Source organism: Dysidea avara, chromosome 1 (assembly GCF_963678975.1).
Source record: "Dysidea avara chromosome 1, odDysAvar1.4, whole genome shotgun sequence".
Lineage (NCBI taxonomy): Eukaryota > Metazoa > Porifera > Demospongiae > Dictyoceratida > Dysideidae > Dysidea > Dysidea avara.
This window is the reverse complement of record NC_089272.1, coordinates 29682805-29705174: the sequence shown is the minus strand read 5'-3', so window position 1 is coordinate 29705174 and position 22370 is coordinate 29682805. Positions and strand designations below refer to the sequence as shown.

At 37.1% G+C, this 22370-nt stretch overlaps 2 protein-coding genes across 2 annotated transcripts in view; both read left to right on the top strand.

Annotated features, from left to right (window-relative positions):
* Nucleotides 1–18612, top strand: part of LOC136261128 (uncharacterized) — a 35967-nt gene extending 17355 nt beyond the window's left edge. Inside the window, exons 4-6 of the mRNA XM_066055101.1 lie at nucleotides 465–584; nucleotides 5643–5762; nucleotides 18275–18612. Coding sequence (XP_065911173.1) covers nucleotides 465–584; nucleotides 5643–5762; nucleotides 18275–18367 — 333 coding nt within the window. The 3' untranslated portion in view covers nucleotides 18368–18612. The remainder of the gene's footprint in view (nucleotides 1–464; nucleotides 585–5642; nucleotides 5763–18274) is intronic.
* LOC136261137 (uncharacterized) overlaps nucleotides 1–22088 on the top strand; it is a 258251-nt gene extending 236163 nt beyond the window's left edge. The window contains exon 7 of the transcript XR_010703789.1: nucleotides 22078–22088. The gene's annotated coding sequence lies outside the window, so the exon portion shown is untranslated. The remainder of the gene's footprint in view (nucleotides 1–22077) is intronic.
* Nucleotides 22089–22370: the final 282 nt, after the last annotated feature.

The following is a 22370-nucleotide window of genomic DNA, read 5'->3' as shown; positions in this document are numbered from 1 at the left end:
CCTTGCACTAGATAATCTATCTCATGTGATATTGTGTGAATTACAGCAGGCTGTTATAGTTACTGCATTAGAATTTCAGAGCATAATTATAAATTTTAGTAGTGTGCATGGCCTTGACAGTTGACTATGTATTAGAATATTTCGCACAGTACTACGTCCGTGTCTACATCCAAAATACTACCTTACCATACTGTAATTCAGCATTAACGAATGTGTTAAAATGTAATTTAAAAGGCATTTAAGTACCCAAGTTAGAACTTCACTACTATAAAACACTCTGTTTCACTTTGATATATGGCTTTAGTGAGTGTACCTTTTATCGTAGTATGGAAGAGATGCATGGCAATATGGGTCTACTGTATTTGCATAAATTCACTTATCTGTTTTGAATACAAAAGTGTTAATGTATACAATAGGTGCTTGCATTCACACATTTAGCTACTCATTGCACTGGTGTATTATAGCACATCACTTTAAGTGTTCCCCACCAAATGTCAGCTGGTGCTGTCCAGTATGCTGTGTCCACTAAGGTGGTTGCTAAAAGTGTCCAAGGAGAGGATGATGATGTGAAGGATCCAGAAGGGGTATGTAAGACACAAAAGAAAGAATACAGTTATAATCCTTGTATGATGTACAGTGAACAGTACAGTAGCATCCATGTTGGTTAAAGAACTACAGTATCACAATAGGCCAGTGATTTGATTTTGATTGTTATAACTACTACTATAAATCTAACAATCTCACTGTGCATTTGCATGCATCAATTTGAAACTGCATATAATTGTTTCTTAAGCAAAAGCCAGATTTTTAAAGCACAGCATTATAAAACTCACACTGAAGGCAGTTTTAATTCACTACAGCCTTTACCATATTTTGTATCATACAGTACGATAGTAACTGTATAGTAGGGACCACAAAGGAGTAGGCGTGGCCCACGAAATAATATAACCCAAAAACCAGCCTCAATTTTCCCTGACGATGATGAGGCAGTATTGGTTAGGTAAAACTAAGCCCGAACAAGCTTTCAGATTGACCAGAAACACTTTCAACAAGTTGCTATGGATTTTTATTATTATTATTATTATTATTAGTGCTTTACAGTGACCAGCACTGAAGGTCTAACAACAACATGTGCTACAGCCTTAGGATTACCTAACCTACAAGGACTTAGACCTAGTGACTTGACTTTTTTTAAATTATTCGACGTAATTTTCTACTGACTAACTGACTGACTGATGCCTTCAGACAAGTGTAACTCGATAACGGCTAAAGCTACAGTCTTGATTTTTTCACTGTTCGACATCGCTTCGGCCCAACAGGTGCCTTTTGGCATTCCGTAGTACATACAATGCATTCTTCATGGACTTACCAGTGTCCTCCTTTGTGTCCCATTCATCATTTCTGACATTGAAAGGTGTTGATTTGGCAGTAGCATGTGATGGCTTCCCTTCGTAATGGAAATTGTCCGTATTTTTCATAGTGGCTATTTTGATTGCAGAGGTGCTTTTCAAACAGTTCTTGATTCATACTGCTGTGTAACGGGTTGAACATAGCCAACAATGAAGCGTAATGGATACTTCACTTTTCAGACGATAATTAATATAATTGGGGCGTGCGGCACTATTCTTTCTTTTTGTATGCGTGGATTGTAGAGGTGTTTTGCGAGTAGTTCTTGATTCGAAATGCTGTGTAACGGTTGAACATACCTGACAACAAAGTGTAATGGATACTTCACTTTCAACACGATAATTGATATAGCTGGGGCGCTCGGTGCCATTTCAGATATGATATGCGTGGGTTTAGCAGTCATAATAAAATTATTTACAAAAAAGGTTAACAAACAAGTACACTGAAAAATTTGGAATTTTCAACTAAAGTAGGGACCATAGCACATCGATAAAAAGTACTGAAAAATGTTGGAGTAGTCCATGATATTAAATCACTGTAAAACAATAGGAAGTGTTACATCCCTACTGTGCTCAAGATACCATAACAGAAATGCACAGTAGGGATATAACACTTCTTATTGTTTTATGGTGATTAACTATCATGGACTACTCCAACTTGTTTCAGTACTTCTATCAATGTACTATGGTCCCTACTCTAGTTGAAAAATTCCAAATTTTTTTGTGTACTTGTAGAATGATAAGCTTGTCCTGAAATGTGTACATTGATAGCGGTACAGGGGGGTGTATATCTGAGATAAGTGGTTACATTGTACATTATTTAATAGTTATACCATGGCCACGAGGGACTTGCCTGATATATGCCCAGGCCCGAGGGCCGTAGGCCTGAGGGCGCGGGCATATATACCAGGCAAATTCTGAGTGGCCATGGTATAAGTAATATATACCACTCTGCTATGCTCACCTAATAGGTAGGAAGACAAACCTGCATTCACCACATTACTTTTATAAAGAGGTTTGCAAACATCGATTGTGGGTTTAAATTGTGGGCACAAAAATGAAATGATTGTGGGTTTCACCGGTTGTAGTGATACCATTTTAAACCAAATAACCACATTGTGGATGAATAAAGCAACCTAAGGTGCTAAAATAAACACTTAGACATATAGGTTGTGATTGTTTGAGGCATCTTTTCATGCAGTTGAAATGTACTCTGTAGAAATACAATCCCCATGTTACAAAAATGATTATTTAGTGATGCTTAGTAACTGAATTATGCAATGCTGACTCACTCAATTCTTTTTGCTTCACAACAATGCTCCTAACTAAACCAACATGTTTAACTCAAGCCCACAATGCAAAACTTTAAGCAGCTCTAATTCAAACCCACAATGCAAAACTTTAAGCATCTCTATATAAACAATCAAAGAGAACTAATGCTTTGTAGCTGCCTCAGCATCAAAGGCAGTTATGGTCAGGGCAATATGTGATATATAACCCTGTGGTTTTCCTTTGATCTGAGGTGTCAAAGTGGTATATATGTACGTTGTAACCACTTTTGTAAATTCTGGTGTTATATGTGACCACATTTTACAAAACTGATCCAAATCGCACATGAGGAAAAATCAAACTAACACCACCAGTGGATAGCTACACTATCGTACTACTAGTTTTGACACTTAGTATTACTACTTGAGGCTGGTTTTAACAGACGTCTTTTCTGGGTGGTGTGGAGAGCTTGAATGGTGGTTTCTGGCCTTGTGAAGTGTCTGGCTTGGCAAGAATAAGAGGTTTACTGGTAGATAGCCTGATAATGTTGACCAGACATTTTTTCTGTTGATTTTGCTACATAGCAGCTACTAAGAAGCCAGCACAGCCCTGTAATCTCGTGTCTGGACTCCAATCGTGATCTGCCTCCAGTGCTAGCCATCTACACTGACCAGGCATCTTTCCACTACTCCAGGATTCTTGGTAGATCACATGATCTCATTTGATGCTCCAGAAACAATTTATAATATAATAGGCTTATGCATTAGTAAAATTACTATGAGTATATAAATTCATTGTATGTTCCTGTGCGTGCTACAACATAAGGCTACTGAATATTGATTTATGCTACAACTATATCACAGCACAAGTACTGCAGAATATCTTAGTTATTGACACAAGTTCCAGGTGAAAACTATTTCCAAGTAGACACTTGCTCAAGTACTAGTATGTGGCTTCATGTATGGAACCTAAAATTGCTGATGCATGTACTTTAATGTCAAATATAAACACATAAGTGGACTGCACGATATGTAATAGTTATACCATGGCTGCAAGGGATTTTGCTGATATATACATCCAAAGCCCGAGGGCCACAGGCCCGAGGGCTGCAGGTGTATATGTCAGCAAAATCCCAAGCAGTTATGGTATAAGTGATATATATCACTTGGGGCGCACTCACCTAATAGGTGAAAGAACTAACGAAAACTCATCCCATTTGTTTTATAGAATAGCATCTGAAGATTGATCGTGGTTTTAATAGCGTTGGCTAATAGCCATCAAAACATTGTCCATATGCTAAAACGTCATTAATACATTACTATGCTTCAACGCGCAATATTAGAAAACTTGTGATTGTGGGTTGGAATTTGTATTGTTATCATTTTTGTACTAAGTTAAGCCAACTGACTTCGCTATTGGGGCAGTAAGTAAGTTATTATATTAAGTTAAGTACTTAGGACTGTAAGTTACTAACCTGTTTCAATGTAGCAATAGTAGCTTTGTTGTTCCATGGTCTGTTCAAAGGCTGATACGCGGTGGGCAGAAATACGTATCCACGATTGCCCAAACAATTCATTATCCTTTAGTAACAACCAACAGCCAACTAGTCTATCTTAGCAAATGTACTAAGTTTAGCAACCACTACAAAAATAAGTCCCACAATACAAAGTTCTATGTTGCTCAATATAACAAATCAAAGTGCATCGATTCTTTGAACTGGCTGGGTATCAAAGTCATTGGCAAACTGCTTTCCCATGATATTGCCCGGGCAATATGCGAGTTAAACACCAAGCGGCGCCTTTGAACACCCACGCTAAAGTGGTATATATGTCAATGTACCATGAAGCCACCTAACTTCATAGGAAAATTTCAGGGTACATATCTCATAAACCCTGGCTTGCCATGGTTTAACTTAAATGTACCATGGCCTTGATATCTGATGAGATAACATTGTTTGTTTTTATAAGAATCCTGGCAGTATTCGATTGTGGGAGTTTATTATTGCTCACGTGATGAAAACCATGAATCCGATTTTGCATTCTACGGCACTCAGACGGAGGCGATTCAACACCCTTACCACCCTATGAGTTGACAAACAGAAGTTTAAGGTGAGAACTAGTGTCATGGTTAATTTACAATCGCGCGTCTGTGTGTTTGATTACGTACCACGCCCACTTTTCGTATATCACGAGGTAACCACTCTACAGCGAAGCTTACCCCTCTGGATGTTTAGAAAACATTGTAAACAGTGGTTAAACGATGTAGCAACTTTGAAACACTTGTTAAATCGCAAAATTGAGTGTTTCCGTGATATTCATAGGATTTGCCCGTTTATGTTAACAAACGTAACTGCAAATGTTACTTGCTGCTGACCCACAATCGAATTTTACAAGACTGTCTATAATACATCCAGCGGGTTGCCTCGTACTGGCTTGGGTGATTAGTCGTCCACCACAGTAGGCTATTAGCCTACATGGTACATATCAGTTGTATCACGTGCTCAAGTGATTTGCCTGATATGTACACCCAAGCTCGAGGGCCGTTAGGCCCAAGAGCGTGGGTGTACATATCAGGAAAATCACGAGGGTACATGATACAACTATTACTTGAACTATCATGTATGTGGTTCTAGTAAACTCATTGAAATAATTATGGATTCACTGGGATATCGATAAGTTTTTTTGTATCCTTGATTAATGTGGAATGTGGTACAGATTAAAATAATTGTGCATATTTGGTAAATATTATAATAACACATCATACTGGTCCTCCTGTATAAATTACACCTGAAGATATACTAGTGGACATTTAATCCTTACTTCATACTCTATATACCCATGCACAAATGTCCACCACCAGTATAGTATGTCCTCAATGTAGGTGACCTCCCTTGATTCACTACTTTTTATTAACATACATCCTGGTACTTTACCTGACCACCCTAATCATTGCACTGGTGTATTACAGCAAATCACTTTAAGTGTTCCCCACCAAATGTCAGCTGGTGCTGTACAGTATGCTGTGTCCACTAAAGTGGCTGCTAAAAGTGTCCAAGGAGAAGATGATGATGTGAAGGATCCAGAAGGGGTATGTAAGACACAAAAGAAAGAATACAGTTATAATCCCTGTATGATGTACAGTAAACAGTAGAGTAGTATCCATGTTAGTTAAGCAATTTCAAGAGCTACTACAATAGATCTGTGATTTGATTTTGATTGTTATACACTGTAACCATTTACTATAAATCCGACAATCTCACTGTAAACTTGCATGCATCAATTTGAAACTATAATTATTGTTATAAGCAAAAGCCAGATTTTTACAGCACAGCATTATAAAACTCACACTGAAGGCAGTTTTAGTTCGCTACAGCCTTTACCATGTTTTGTATAGAATGATAAGCTTGTCCTGAAATTTGAACGTTGATAGCAGTACAGGGGGTATATATCCGAGATAAGTGGTTACATTGCACATTATATGTACAATGTAACCACTTTTGTAAATTCTGGTGTTATACATGTATGTGACCAGATTTTGCAAAACCGATCCAAATCGCACATGAGGCAAAATCAAACTAACACCACCAGTGGATAGTTACACTATTATACTACTAGTTTTGACACTCAGTACTACTCAAACTATTCAACGGTGGTTTTAACGGACCTCTTTTCTGGGTGGTGTGGAGAGCTCGAATGACAGTTTCTGGCCTTGTGAAGTGTCTGGCTTGGCAAGAATCAGGGGTTTACTGGTATGCATAAATGGCCTGATAATGTTTGCCAGACATTTTTTCTGTTGATTTTACTACATACCAGCCACTAAGAAGCCAGCACAACGCTGTAATCTCTTGTCTGGACTCCAATCATGATCTGTCTCCAGTGCTAGCTTTCTAAATTGACCAGACATCTTTCCACTGTTCCAGGATTCTTGGTAGGTCACGTGATCTCATGTGATGCTCCAGAAATAATTTACAATATAGTGGGCTTATGCAATAGTAAAATTGCTTTGAGTATATAAATTCATTTTATGTATAGATATCTTTCCTGTACGTGCTACAATATAAGGCTACTGAACATAGATTTATGTTACAGCTATATCACAGCACAAGTACTGTAGAATATCTTAGTTAACGACACACGAGTTCCAGGTGAAAACTATTTCCAAGTAGAACACTTGTTCAAGTACTTTAATGTAGTATGCGGCCTCATGTATGGAACCTAAAATTGCTGATGCATGTACTTATTATGTCAAATATAAACACATAAGTGGACTGCATGATATAATTATGTTATTGAACTATCATGTATGTGGCTCTAGTAAACTTATTGAAATAATTATGGATTCACTGGGATATCGATAAGCTTTCTTGTATCCTTGATTAATGCGGAATGTGGTACAGATTAAAATAATTGTGCATATTTGGTAAATATCAAGACACACGGTAGTGTGTCGTGCGGCCCAAGAAGCCGGCGCGCAACCCCGTGAGTATATTGACAGGAAGAAAGAAAACGCAATTTTCGCACCTCCGTAGCTCTGTGCTGCCTTGATGAAACAAGACAAATTTTGCTGTGTACATTCCCTCCAACTTTAGTACTCCACATTCCAAATTTGAGCGAAATCGCTTCAGGCATTCCTGAGATATGCCGTATGCGACTTCAAAAATTGGCTTAGTTTCTTCGGGTTTTTTTCTTCTTCTTCCTCTTTTCGCACACTTACAAAAACTGCTATAAAACGCGAACGCGTTATCCGATTGCCTTGAAATTTGGTACACAGAAGGGGGGTATAAAGGCGCATCTCTGTACCAACTTTGGCTGGAATACCATAAACAGGCAAAGAGTTATGAGCGATTATGCACGAAAAATAACACCAATATGTTGTCACGCCTACAGGGTAAACCGCGTATGGGAAGAAGCTGAAAATCGGTGGGTGAATAGGTTAACTATTGAACCTCAAACCTTTTGTGGTTTGAAAGAAATCGAGCTAAAAACCAGGAAGATACAGCGAAGAAATCAACAGTGTGTAACAATTACGCAATCGAGATTAGCTAATTTTTATTGTTCACAAAATACCCTAATAGAACAGTCATTTCTACTGTTGGGATTAGCAAGTGTTCATATTATTGGAGTTTGGATTAGCAAGGATCTATACTGTTCGCATACATTATAAGCTATATGCCAATGGTTTATATGACAGAATCTTAGTATGCACACTACTAACATGGCTACCCACTCCCAAAATGACTAGCTCATTACATTTATATTAGCACTGCTATTGTAGTCATCAGTACTCTGATTTAATTATAAAGTGCTTGGTTTAATTGCTACAGTTGCTATAAGCCATGTATATACACACAAATTTCATTCTACGAGGTGTACAGAAGTGTACCTACAATAGATTTGTCTTAACCAGTAGTCACACATCCAAACTGCTGCAAGGTATGGTGAAAGTGATCTTTAAATAAGATGCTCAAAGCTATACTATTATTCTCTGACATGTGTGTCTATATGCACCAAATGGATAGTACTGATATGTCTAGGGAAGCTGTATACATAAAACACGAACAAGTCTTATCTATAAGAACAACTGCTCATATCAGTGATTCTATGCACTAACTAGCAAATTCGCTCTAATTATAAGACTGCTTGTGCTCATTTATCAATTAGAGTATTACAGTCTGCATGAATCTTATGTTTGATGCTGTCTGTAAGCTTACATGGAGCCAAGCCCACTAGCGAGAGTTCATAATATAAAAAGAGAGGAGAGTATCCTACTTCGGTATAGCCTGTACAAATGCATATCTCCAAGTTATGATGCGATACCTATAGTCACTTGCAATGTGTTAGTTGGTCAGGTCTCTACTCAGTAGTAAGTTTCAATGACCCTTGTAGATTGGCTTCAATAAACAGTCCACTGATGACATTGTCAACACTCCTTAACACTGTATATGTAACTTGACATGACATCCTAAAGAAATCAAAGGTTTACTGTATTACTTAGATACATGATCATGATAAGTAGTTGTGGCTCACAAAAAAACTAGGTTGTGGCAGGACTAGGTTAAAACACTTCAACGTGAACTAATTGATCCATTGCACACGTGATCCAATCCAGGTCAGACTCAGATATTTGATCACGCGTCGGATGATCTAACCCTGTGAAAGCTATCAGTGGACAGCCTACTGTGACTGAGCACTAAATTTACAAGGCAGACATTTCAGCACAAGAAACGTTCAGGATACAAATTCATCCTTCTGTCAGCCTACAACATGTGCAACAGTGTAGTGCCAATTTATCAGTAAATTTAATAAAAATTAAATAGTGCGTATGTCGCCAAATTAAAATTTTGCCAACTACAAATTTCCTAATTATTATTTTGTTGTTACACGACATTTACACATGCTTTGAGGTTATGCTATGACATTATCACTTGTCAGCAGAAGTTTACCAAGTGAGTGGGCAAAAGACAATACCAGTTATAATCAGTTTTTCCATACCAGTTTACAACACTACTATACAGATAACAAGCGTCAACCCTGCACAGTGTACATACATAATAATATTATATGGTCAACTTATATAAAGCTAATGTCCCCATTACCATGTGTGACACTGAATAGGACCATCATCAACCCCATCTAATTTATTCTCAGTACAACTTTGTAACAATGCTACAGTATGCTATAAAAATTATAGAATTGCAGATGGACCAGCCAACACAACACAGAAGCAGCAATATTAAAGAAAGATTGAGAGTTATCCATTACTTGATTTCACTGAATGTATATACAATAGTCACATATGTGACCATCTCAGCGAAAACCCATCTAGTTCGCACAACCTCTGAATATCCTTTTAATTTCTCAGCATTATCTGCATTGTCCAAGGAATGATTCACCAAAGTTTCAGCTTTCTGTGGTGAGTAGTTTTGGAATTACAGTGCTAGAAAGTAGGAAGAACAAGGAAATTGATTTGTACAGTGACTACTAAAAATAAACTACAGGCGCTTGCATTCGTAGCCATAACTTCCGTTTGGATTAGTCTACAAAGTTGAAATTTGGCTTACAATGTTCATCATGGATTGGCAGATCAACCAAGATATAGTTTTAGCCTTGCATTCATTTTTGTGTAGGCGTATGAAGGCGGCTTTGTTGAAGAATAGCAATAATTTTGTTTGCGTCTACCGCTTCGTAAACAAACTCACGTGACACGCAAACCATTGGGGCTACAGAAATGAAACAAATGTTTTTGAACTCTCCATGAGTAAGATGGTGTATAGTTTAATCGATTTAAATTTTCCTTCTTCGTGTACTGGCCTGATAAAAACTTGCATAATTTTCTTGTAGCATGCATAATGTAACGAAAAATATTTTTTTAAGTTTCAATTTTCTCAATGCACATGCTTGTGCAAACTAGACAGGTTTTCGCTGAGACAGTCACATATTGTAAGTTATCATACATACGCACTGTACACAGTCATACATTACAAGCTATATGCAACAACAGACATTTAACCAGAACATAACTATATTAGTTTCCTATAGCATACTGTATGTATGCGATATATAGACTAGTGTTACGTGAGTAGTTAGTAACAAGTTTATAGTTGTTTGCAAGTGAATCTTTGGGATAGTTTCGAGACGTGAACAGGCAGCACTGTTATAAGACAGAATCTTAGTACATACTCCACTAACACTGCTACCATCCACAAATTGAATAGCTTACATTTGCACTGCTATTGTAATCATTATTACTCAGTGTTAACAGTATTACAGTGCTTGGTTTGATTGCTATAATAGCTATAAGCCATGTTATGTACAATAGTTGCACATCCAGTGCTGCAAAGGTATGGTAAAAGCAAATGTTCAAAGCATATTATTTATCTTATGACACATGTGACTGCATCATTAGTGTACAATATGCACAGTACTGACATGTCTACAGAACATGAAACATAAACAAGTCTTATGAGAACAACTGCTCTATAATAAACTATTTCTTGGTGCCCCCTTACTCAATCCTGAGCACAGTAAACAGAGTCTTTTACCATAGAAATTTTGTTTTGCTACCTTTTAGCTAAACAATGCTTGTACAGTAGCAATAAATAGTAAGTCGCCACTTATGGACTAGTCACTAAATAACAGACCACACAGCGTAGTATCAGTGGACAATAGCACAGACTTGTAAATATGGTCCAATAATAAGACTTGCCTCTACCAAAGATAATAGACACCCCTACATATGGGGTGTCTATTATCTATGCCGCTACTGACTATAGGCTAAAATCTCGTAAGTGTATTCTAATGCTTTTGCGCATTTTAATACTCAAATGGAATACCCTAAAAACTATCTGCAGTAAAGTAATAGTTGCAGTACATTACACAGAACTAACCTCCAAGTAAGAAAATATCGTTGTTTCCACCAATAATAGTTCTTTCCCTCATAGGAGACAAGTTCCAGGTTTAACGCGCAGGCGGCGCAGCGCATTTAAATTGGTTGCTATGAGCTACAAACCGGCCTTACTAGTTACTGGGGCACGCTAACAAGTTTTACGGGTGGTAACTAACGAGTTACTGGTAGAAGAAAGGCACTATTTAGAAAAGTGTCCTGCTTAACGAAGGCAACGGAGAAAAAACGCTCACTTCAATTTGACGTTCGGGTTTCGTCTAACTCAATTCCGGTGAGTGTTCTTGTGTGCACTACGCAGTTTCGTCTGGACATTAATTAATTAATTAATTATTTATGACGTCACGTTCTTATTATTATTATTATTACTTGGTTATGTAATTATTATGCTTGCCACGCCTACCAGATAAACCACTTGGGGTAATGCTTTGAAAATCGCTGTACAGATGGAGTTATCATCTTAGAAAGGCTCTTCAATGCTGTAGAAAAATCAGACTTAAAGCCACGGAGTTATAACACGAAATCCAACTTGGTGTAGCAAGTGCGAGATCGAGATACTCTAATAGAGCAGTCATCCTAATAGAGCAGTTACCCTGAACAGAATTCAAAAGATCAGTTAGAAATAAGTAACCTGTATAGAGATCAGCTACAAACAAATTACCCTGTAGAGAGTTCAGCTACAAACAATTCACCCTGTTCAGACATCAGTTAGGCCACACCAAGTCAAACCTTAGTTTCTGGTCACCCGCCCGCATGGTAAACCTGGAACCCTAGTTTATGAGGACTATTATTAATATTACAGGTGCTTAAGTGCATGTGACCCAGCAAGACACTTATTTTTTACTGCAAAAGATCGAGATACTCTAATAGAGCAGTCAGGAATTCCAATAGAGCAGTCACACTACTCTTAACTCTAATATTAGGTATATATGCCACACTAATAAAATGTTATTAACTATAGCTAGTTTTGTCCTTGATTATATAGCTTTTATTATTATTATTATTATTGTTTACTGAGCAGTCAGCCCTGCTGGTGTGCTCAGGAATCACAGCTGTTCAGATTATAACTGTTACTAATGCTTCTGTATAACCAAAGTAATTTCAGTAGTATTAACTACTAGCCCATGCAGATGGGCCATAGCTTTAACTTTATAATTCAAATGTAGTCCTCTAATGATTAGTCTAGTAACTTCAAATCCCTTATCACTGAACACTACAGGGGTATGGAAAGCCGGCAACATTCGGTGAGCTTAATTAAACTTAAACTTTTCCATAACTAAAATTAGATTGGCAAGTATAAACCCTTATAGTTTAAACATTCCCAGATGATCACTAAAGAACACTAGTCTGGAGCACTCAATCACTCAAAACTTTGACAGTTACTTTCCTCAAGGTTTACTGAATAGAAGGCTGGAAACGCATAGCTAGTGGGCTAAGACTTCACATTTGAATGAAGAATTTCTGATGTGAAAATAGAAGTTAAGTTTCATTTTGGATCATGCATGATCATTTGAACAACTTAGCTATAAGTCATAGTAATACTTTCCTGACATAGCTAATGAGACATTTATTTCACTTGGATTGCATAAGTAGCTACATGAGCAAAACATTTCCTATAGTATATTCTAAATAAATAAATAAATATACTTAAATGCTATGCATCAGTGTATAGCTAGCCATGATCCATCAACAACTTTCCTAGTGCATTTTTTGCCGAAGCACAACTAGTCAACTACTTATGTTGTTGGTTAAGTTTGACTAAAAACAAAATCAACATGAATTTGCTAAATTGAGCAAATAATAATACCATACAGTATATTGTCACAGTAGAATCTATAGTCCTGAAGTCCTGATCATCCGCCCGCCCGCATCCATTTGTAGGCTTGGGAGTGACCAGAAACTAAGGTATGACTTGGAGTGGCCTTAGAAGAAGTTTTCTTGTAGAGAGTTCAGTTACAAACAAATCACCCTGTTGAAAGATCAGCTAGAAGATGTCACCTTATAGATAGTTCAGTTACAAAGAAACCACCATGTAGAGAATTCAGCTACAAACTAGTGACTCTGTAGATACATCAGCTAGAAGAAGTTACCTTGTAGAGAGTTCAGCTACAAAGAAACCAGTCTGTAAATAGCTCAGCTGCAAACAAATCACCTATACAGAATTCAGCTACAAACAAATCACCCTGTAGAGAGATCAGCTAGAAGAAGTTACCTTGTAGATAGTTCAGCTACAAACAAATCACCCTGTAGAGAGATTTATTTATTTATTTATTTATTAATGCTTTACAGCACAAGTGCTGAAGGTCTGTAGGACACCTGGTCCTACAGCCTGCTCAAAGACTTTAGCTACTTAGACTTTAACTACTTAAGGTGTGTTTGAAAAGTTGGAGAAAGGAGAAAAAATCCATGACTGGACCTAGGTAGCCTCGAACCTGCAGCCATCCGATTTACGCTCGAACGCTTACAGGAGTCTACCAGGTGGTCAGGATGTTTTCTCCTTGTTATTTTCATGTAATTATATCCATAGGAATTCTAGAGAGTAACTCATTATCTCTAAGTACCCCAAGTAGAACCAAATGGACACTAGTTTATGATCAGCTAGAAGAAGTTACCTTGTAGATAGTTCAGCTACAAACAAATCATCCTGTAGAGAGATCAGCTAGAAGAAGTTACCTTGTAGATAGTTCAGCTACAAACAATTCACCCTGTACAGAGCTCAGTTAAAAGAGGTTTCCTTGTAGAGAGTTCAGCTACAGACAAATCACCCTGTAGAGAGATCAGCTAGAAGAAGTTACCTTGTAGAGAGTTCAGCTACAAAGAAACCATCATGTAGAGAATTCAGCCACAAACAAATCATGTATAGAGAGTTCAGCTACAAACAAATCTCCCTGTAGAGAGATCAGCTAGAAGAAGTTTCCTTGTAGAGAGTTCTGCTACAAACAAATCACCCTGTAGAAAGATCAGCTAGAAGAAATCACCTTGTAGAGAGTTCAGCTTCAAAGAAGCAATCATGTGAGAGTTCAGCTACAAACAAATCACCCTGTAGAGAAATCAGCAAGAAGAAGTTACCTTGTAGAGAGTTCAGCTACAAAGAAACCATCATGTAGATAGTTCAGGTACAAACAAATCACCCTGTAGAAAGATCAGCTATAGAAGAAATCACCTTGTAGAGAGTTCAGCTACAAAGAAACTATCATGTAGAGAGTTCAACTACAAACAAATCACCCTGTAGAAAGATCAGCTATAGAAGAAATCACCTTGTAGAGAGTTCAGCTACAAAGAAACCATCATGTAGAGAGTTCAACTACAAACAAATCAGCCTGTAGAGAGATCAGCTAGAAGAAATTACCTTGTAGAGAGTTCAGCTACAAAGAAACCATCATGTAGAGAGTTCAGCTGCAAACAAATCACCTGTAGAGAGTTAAGCTACAAACAAATCTCCCTGTAGAGAGATCAGCTAGAAGAAGTCACCTTGCAGGGAGTTCAGTTACAAAGAAATAAACCATGTAGAGAGTTCAGCTGCAAACAAATCACCTGTAGAGAGTTCAGCTAGAAACAAGTCACCCTGTAGAGAGATCAGCTAGAAACAAGTCACCTTGTAGAGAGTTCAGCTAGAAGAAGTCACATTGTAGAGCTACAAAGAAACTACCATGTAGAATTCAGCTGCAAACAAATCACCCTGTAGAGAATTCAGCTACAAACAAATCTCCCTGTAGAAAGATCAGCTAGAAGAAGTTACCTTGTAGAGAGTTCAGCTACAAAGAAACCACCATGTAGAGAGTTTAGCTGCAAACAAATCCCCTGTAGAGAGCTCAGCTAGAAACAAGTCACCCTGTAGAGAGATCAGCTAAAAACAAGTCACCCTGTAGAGAGTTCAGCTACAAAGAAACTACCACGTAGAGAATTCAGCTGCAAACAAATCATCCTGTAGAGAGTTCAGCTAGAAGAAGTCACCTTTTAGAGAGTTCAGCTACAAAGCAACCACCATGTAAAGAGTTCAGCTGCAAAAAACTCAATCACCTTGTAGAAAGATCGGCTAGAAGAAGTTACCTTGTAGAGAGTTCAGCTACAAAGAAACCATCATGTAGATAGTTCAGGTACAAACAAATCACCCTGTAGAAAGATCAGCTATAGAAGAAATCACCTTGTAGAGAGTTCAGCTACAAAGAAACTATCATGTAGAGAGTTCAACTACAAACAAATCACCCTGTAGAAAGATCAGCTATAGAAGAAACCACCATGTAGAGAGTTCAGCTGCAAACAAATCACCTATAGAGAGTTCAGCTAGAAACAAGTCACCCTGTAGAGAGTTCAGCTAGAAGAAGTCACATTGTAGAGAGTTCAGCTACAATGAAACTCCCATGTAGAGAGTTCAGCTGCAAACAAATCACCCTGTAGAGAACTCAGCTACAAACAAATATGCAGTGTAAAAAGATCAGCTAGAAGAAGTTACCTTTTAGAGAGTTCAGCTACAACGAAACCACCATGTAGAGAGTTCAGCTAGAAACAAATCACCTGTAGAGAGTTCAGCTAGAAACAAGTCACCCTGTAGAGAGATCAGCTAGAAACAAGTCACCTTGTAGAGAGTTCAGCTAGAAGAAGTCACGTTGTAGAGAGTTCAGCTGCAAACAAATCACCTGTAGAGAGTTCAGCTACAAACAAATCACCCTGTAGAGAGATCAGCTAGAAGAAGTCACCTTGTAGAGAGTTCAGCTATAAAGAAACCACCATGTAGAGAATTCAGCTGCAAATAAACACCCTGTAGAGAACTCAGCTACAAACAAATCGCCCGGTAGAAAGATCAGCTAGAAGAAGTTACCTTGTAGGGATTTCAGCTACAAACAAATCACCCTGTAGAGAGTTCAGCTACAAAGAAACCATTCTGTAAAGAGCTCAGCTGCAAACAAATCACTTGTACAGAATTCAGCTACAAACAAATCACCCTGTAGAGAGATCAGCTAGAAGAAATTACCTTGTAGATAGTTCAGCTACAAACAAATCACCCTGTAGAAAGATCAGTTAGAAGAAGTTACCTTGGAGAAAGTTCAGCTACAAAGAAACCATTTTGTAAAGAGCTCAGCTGCAAACAAATCACCTGTACAGAATTCAACTACGAACAAATCACCCTGTAGAGAGATCAGCTATAAGAAGTTACCTTGTAGATAATTCAACTACAAACAAATCTCCCTGTAGAGAGATCAGCTAGAAGAAATTACCTTGTAGAGAGTTCAGCTACAAAGAAACCACCATATAGAGAGTTCAGCTGCAAAGAAATCACCCTGTAGAAAATTCTGCCAGAAACAAATTGCCCTGTAGAAAGATCAGTTAGAAGAAGTTACCTTTTAGAGAGTTCAGCTACAAAGAAACCATTCTGTAAAGAGCTCAGCTGCAAACAAATCACCTATACAGAATTCAGCTACAAACACATCACCCTGTAGAGAGATCAGCTAGAAGAAGTTACCTTGTAGATCGTTCAGCTACAAACAATTCACCCTGTAGAGAGAGCAATTAGAAGAAGTCACCTTGTAGAGTGTTCAGTTACAAAGAAACCACCATGGAGATTTCTGTAATCAATATAATATTATGTGACCGGATTTGCAAAAAGGGGTCTTCCACACACATCCAATTCTGTAACCGTTGGAGACCATAACTCAGTGTTCAAGTAACATATTAACCTGAAAATTTCACCACGTATTGAGCTATAGTGGTGCTCACCACTGTCTAAATTTCAAGGCAATAGCTCTTTCCAATCTGAAGTTATCAATTGTCAAAGTTGGCAAATTGGATGTGTGTGGAAGACCCCTTTTCGCAAATCCGGTCACATATGTATTATACAGTATATATAATTTGTACATTTACTGATAAAATATTTAAAGTACATCTACTTCATTTTTTCTTCTTCCTGTGGTAAAGAAAAAAACATAGGTTAAAAAAGTCCCAAAGCTGGCCTATGTATACAAATACAAAAAGAAATGAAATCTAATCCAAAACAGCCAAGCTGTAAAAAAGTGTGCGGCCCTCAGAAAGGCTATGGTGAAAAAAGATGTGAAATCCAAGGTGGCGGCCAAGAAATGGCTGTGATGGTAGGTTAATGGTAAAAATTTTAATAATGACAATTTAGGTAAATTTTGTGAAGCGGCACAAAAATTCACCTGAATTGTCGTTATTAAAATTTTTACCATTAACCTACCATCACAGCCATTTCTTGGCCGCCACCTTGGATTTCACATCTTTTTTCACCATAGCCTTTCTGAGGGCCGCACACTTTTTTACAGCTTGGCTGTTTTGGATTAGATTATAATAACATATCATACTGGTCCTCCTGTATAAATTACACCTGAAGATATACTAGTGGACATTTAATCCTTACTTCATACTCTATATACCCATGCATAAATGTCCACCACCAGTATAGTATGTCCTCAATGTAGGTGACCTCCCTTGATTCACTACTTTTTATTAACATGCATCCTGGTACTTTACCTGACCACCCTGGTGCAGAAGTGCATGCAGCGTTTCAGCTATGTTCAGCTCATTACATAGCATTACAAAAGAAGAACATTACAAGAAAGACCTCTGCGATCAATCCAGTCATAATGGAAAACTTGGATGATTCCCATTACCCCATTACAAATGTCATGCTATCCTACAGTAACCACAAATTGACACCTTTCGCTGTCAGCAAAGATGAAATTGACACAAAGGAGGACACAGGTAAGTTAATGATGCACGCATTGTATATACATACTGCGGTATACCAAAAGGTACCTGTTGGGCTGAAGCAACATTGAACAGTGAAACAATCAAGCCTGTAGCTTTAGCTGTTATCGAATTACACTTGTCTGAGGGCACCAGTCAGTCAGACGCTACTGTTTAAATTTTGTAGCAACCTATGGGAAGCGTTTCAGGTCATACTAAAGGCAATTTTGGGCTTGGTTTATAGTTTATATAACCAATACTATTAATGTGCCATGAAAGTATTGTTGGTCAGGCTGGTTTTAGGGTGATATTTTTGGTCAGAAAAGCCCAAACCATCATGATTCCTAATATTGAGTACTATTATACTGTATGATTACATTCACGAATACAAGAAGGCCATTTCTCAAGGAAGATGTACGTATGCAAATTGCTATATTAATTGTAAAAAAAAAAAAACATTCTGTCAACACACAGTACATTGTAGCTCTACCTTTTTACAGCTCAACTATGCTGATTTGCAACATGATGTCACACCTGGAAACAAACCCCGAGATGATCATCAGAATACTGTAAAGTATACTCAGGTCATTTAATCTCACTGACTTCAAGCTGTGTATACTCTTTTATATATTACTTTTACAATGTATCATTTTAGTTTATGTAGGGCAAACATTTGTATACAGTGTACAGTAGTGGTGAAATATCAAACCATTTTTCATAGATGAGTCCGCCAGTTTTTCTAGAGCTGGTCACATGCTCTATTATGTGTGTAACCTCATGTACTTGTTTTTGTCCATATGTACATTTTTTTGATGATCTTAGCTATGAGGGCCAAGAAGTGATTTGAAAATGCTATAGCCATTAATTCCTCAGTAAATAACTACATTTATACTTGTGATGTGGCATGCCCCTAGACCCCATAGATAAAGCATGTTCCGCATGCTAAGTGTTCTTTGCACACTGTTATTTATATTGTAGCTGCTACAGTAGTTGTATTAACCAGTTGCCAATGTTCCTGAATACTCTGAACTTCCTATAACACCATTGCATGCTCAATTCAGTTGATGTGGTTATTGAAAAAGTTACTGTCTACTTTAAAACCATTTGGTCCTGACACACAAAATATTCCCATTGGCAAGTACTATTATCATAACAATGAAATAACTCAATTCTAACAGTAGTGTAATATTTACTCAATCCTTGAACTTCGGCAACTTAGATCGGCTAATCAACATCTAATGTCACACCAATATTCAAAAAAGGGATATACCGGATAGAGCCAATCGTATACCTAACTTCCATATGTTGTAAACAGTTAGAACACCTTCTCTATCACTACATGATGGAAAAATTAACGACTTACCAATGAATACTTACTGACAATACAGCCAATCATTCATGTAAGATCCAGTCACTTACTATTGTAGGAGAAATTCAAATAGTGCGACAGTATCATTACTTTTTCAGTTGATTTACATTAATTATTGATTTTTGCAAAGCATTTGATACTATGCCACACCAACGCTTGCTTAAGAACACCATTATGGAATTCAAGGTAAAGTCTATTAACTGGATATTTAGCTGGCTTTGGCTTGCCAAGAGAACACAATGGGTTGTCATCAAGGTCACAGTTCATCTTATGTTCATGTTGATTCAGGTGTTCCTCAAGGAATGGTTCTAGGCCCTCTAATGTTTTTATTATACACTGTGTTATGACATTACTACCAATATCACATGTCAGATTATAATAATGCTGATAACTGTGTACTATACTGACCCATTCATTCTGAATAGGATCATTATTGTTTACAACAGGATTTAAACTGCATTATTTAATGGACGAGTGGCAGATGAACCTAAACATTGATAAATGTGTCATACTTACCTGCTCAAGATCTACCTTACTGTCTGAGATTCAATATTACATTTGACAATGAGACACTGAATCATACAAATCAACATCTACAATATATCTTGGAGTCTTATTTCATTCATCAATGTCATTCTCTCCACATATTAACAATTTTGCAAGTATAATGCAGAAAAATCACCAAACTTTGTGTGGTGTAATCGATGAATTTGTAAAATTTTCCAATTAGCTACTTGGGTCTAGTTTGACTTGAATTAGAGTATGCATTCTCAGTTTGGGGCCTTCATCTATCAAAAGACATAACTGTTGAAAGAGTGCAGAGTCTAATAACTGGGAGAGTAGTGTATCACTCACACTTTTTATCAAAATTATCTTCTTGCAAACAGATTTCAAGACTTGCAATTGTCTACACAACTTAATTTCACTAGAAACACTGTTGTATACTGTATTACAACCACCACTTGTCATTCAACTTGTTTCCAACATCCACAACATTTCAGTATTCCCACTGCTAGTACTAACCACTATAATATCTAGTACTGTACGTACTGCAGCTGTTTTCCAAAACTCTTCAACATTAAGAACTTATTACCAATCACCATGCACAATTGAAGCCACCACACTAGACTGTTTTCAGTTTCTAAACGAGTTTTGAAGTATATAATTATAATTAAGTACGCTAAATTTGGTGATTATTATTGCTGATCCTAGGTAAATCAGCTGAGCTGGCTGCCTAACAATTTATAATAAACACAGCATCAGCCAAAGCTGTATTTTAGTATTTTACTATACTTTGAAAAGAGGGTCAGCGGATTAAACATTTTGTTTGTTGGCATGAAAATGTATAAAAGGTACTTTACTTTTTTGATAACTCTATGTGTTATTCCAGCAGCCATGGAAACATCTCTGAACCAATTAAGTCTCAAAGCATTTGTATTGTATCATTGACCAGTATATTATTAGTTTAGCTCATGAATGTCATATTAATGTAATTAAGAATCCTTACAAGATATCTTAATATTATGGTCACCGCTGTAAATAGTCCGTGAGCCAATGGGGTCAGTTGGTACCATTTGAGGTGGCCAATTCTATCATGCATTTCCTGAAAGATACATGTCTATAGATTGTATATTGGCATGATAGCAATGCTGAATCAGTAGCTTTCCCACTGTACGGCCCCTGTTTATGTTACCATGGCGTAACAAGGTATCAACTCCTAAACAATTTTAAATTTCACATTTTTGATTATAACTTCAGATCTACATTATATATCTTATTTCTGTTTTTTGCACATGATTACCCTCAAGAATTGCCACTTATTTGTATACTCGTTACCATGGCAACCACCACAATTATGCTGCTATTTGTATATTTATGGTTTTTAGATTAGTATTTAGCCTGCGAGTCACATCAGTACCATTCAAGGTGGCCAATTTTATCATGAATTTCCTGAAAGGTACATGTCTATAGATTGTATGTTGGCATGATAGCAATACTGAATCAGTAGCTTTTTCACTGTACAGCCTCTAGTTTATGGCGCAACAAGATATATCTCCAAGACAATTTTAAATTTCATGTTTTTGATTATAACTTTTGATCTACACCATATATTTTAATTCCATTTTTTTACACGTGATTACTCTCAAGGGTCATCACAGTTTGTACACTTGTTACCATGGTAACAAACACAATTATGTCACTATCAATGGTTTTTAGATCTATTGTATCTAGTTTATATACTTCTTAATTTTGTAATATATTGCAGTTAATGAAAATCTTCATGATGGTTAAAAATTTGTAGCATGTGAAAGAAAGCTATGTTGTGGTTGTTGCACAATTTAGAAAAGCGTATCTACCTAGTTTCACATGCATGTATGTGCTGTACTTAAACCTATAATATATGTACAAAGAAAGGTATACTATGCAGACTTTACTTCATTGCATGTGTATAATACAGTAGCTCAGATTGTGGTGACAATAAATTTACTATTTATAAAATAATTATGTTGTTGCACTCAGACCGTTAGTCCGTAAGCTGACCATCCAAATTTAACCGATTGATACCATTCAAGGAAACCAATTGCACTTTGCATTTTGTTAAGAAGGTGTGTATATAGATTATTATTGGCATGCTGATTCAGTAGCTAGTACTAGCTACGTATTCATGTGAATCTTTAAAATTACTAGTTTAATAGTAACTTCCTAATGCAATAAGCTATGAATTTCAATTTGCACCATTAGAAAGCCCTTGAAAATCTGATTCCAGCTGCCAAAAGTGCTTTGTTCTGTAACCAAACAAGGATCAGAGTCATCAAGGTTTAAATTCTTCCATGCGTTTCATTGGACATCTTAATTATAATACTTGTGAATGTTTATTTGTGATGAAACCAAAGAAACCAGATTGTAGATTTCTAATGTCTGGTTACTGTTCAGAGATCGGAAGATTAAGTAAACTGTATATTTCAGTGCAATAGTGTTACAACCATCGTAATTTGTTAATAAAAGTAGTGTTCAGTCATCATAATCATCATCATCATCACTATCTGTAATATTGATGGCATCTAACTGTCCTCCTTGAGGAACATCTTCTGTAGTTTGATTCTCACAAGATGACAGTCTGCAAAGTTCTGAGCATTTTAGTCCATTGACAACACAGCTACACTTCGGTGCTGTGCATGGCTTAGCACAGTTACATGCCAGGAGTGCCATAACTGACTCTGGAGCTG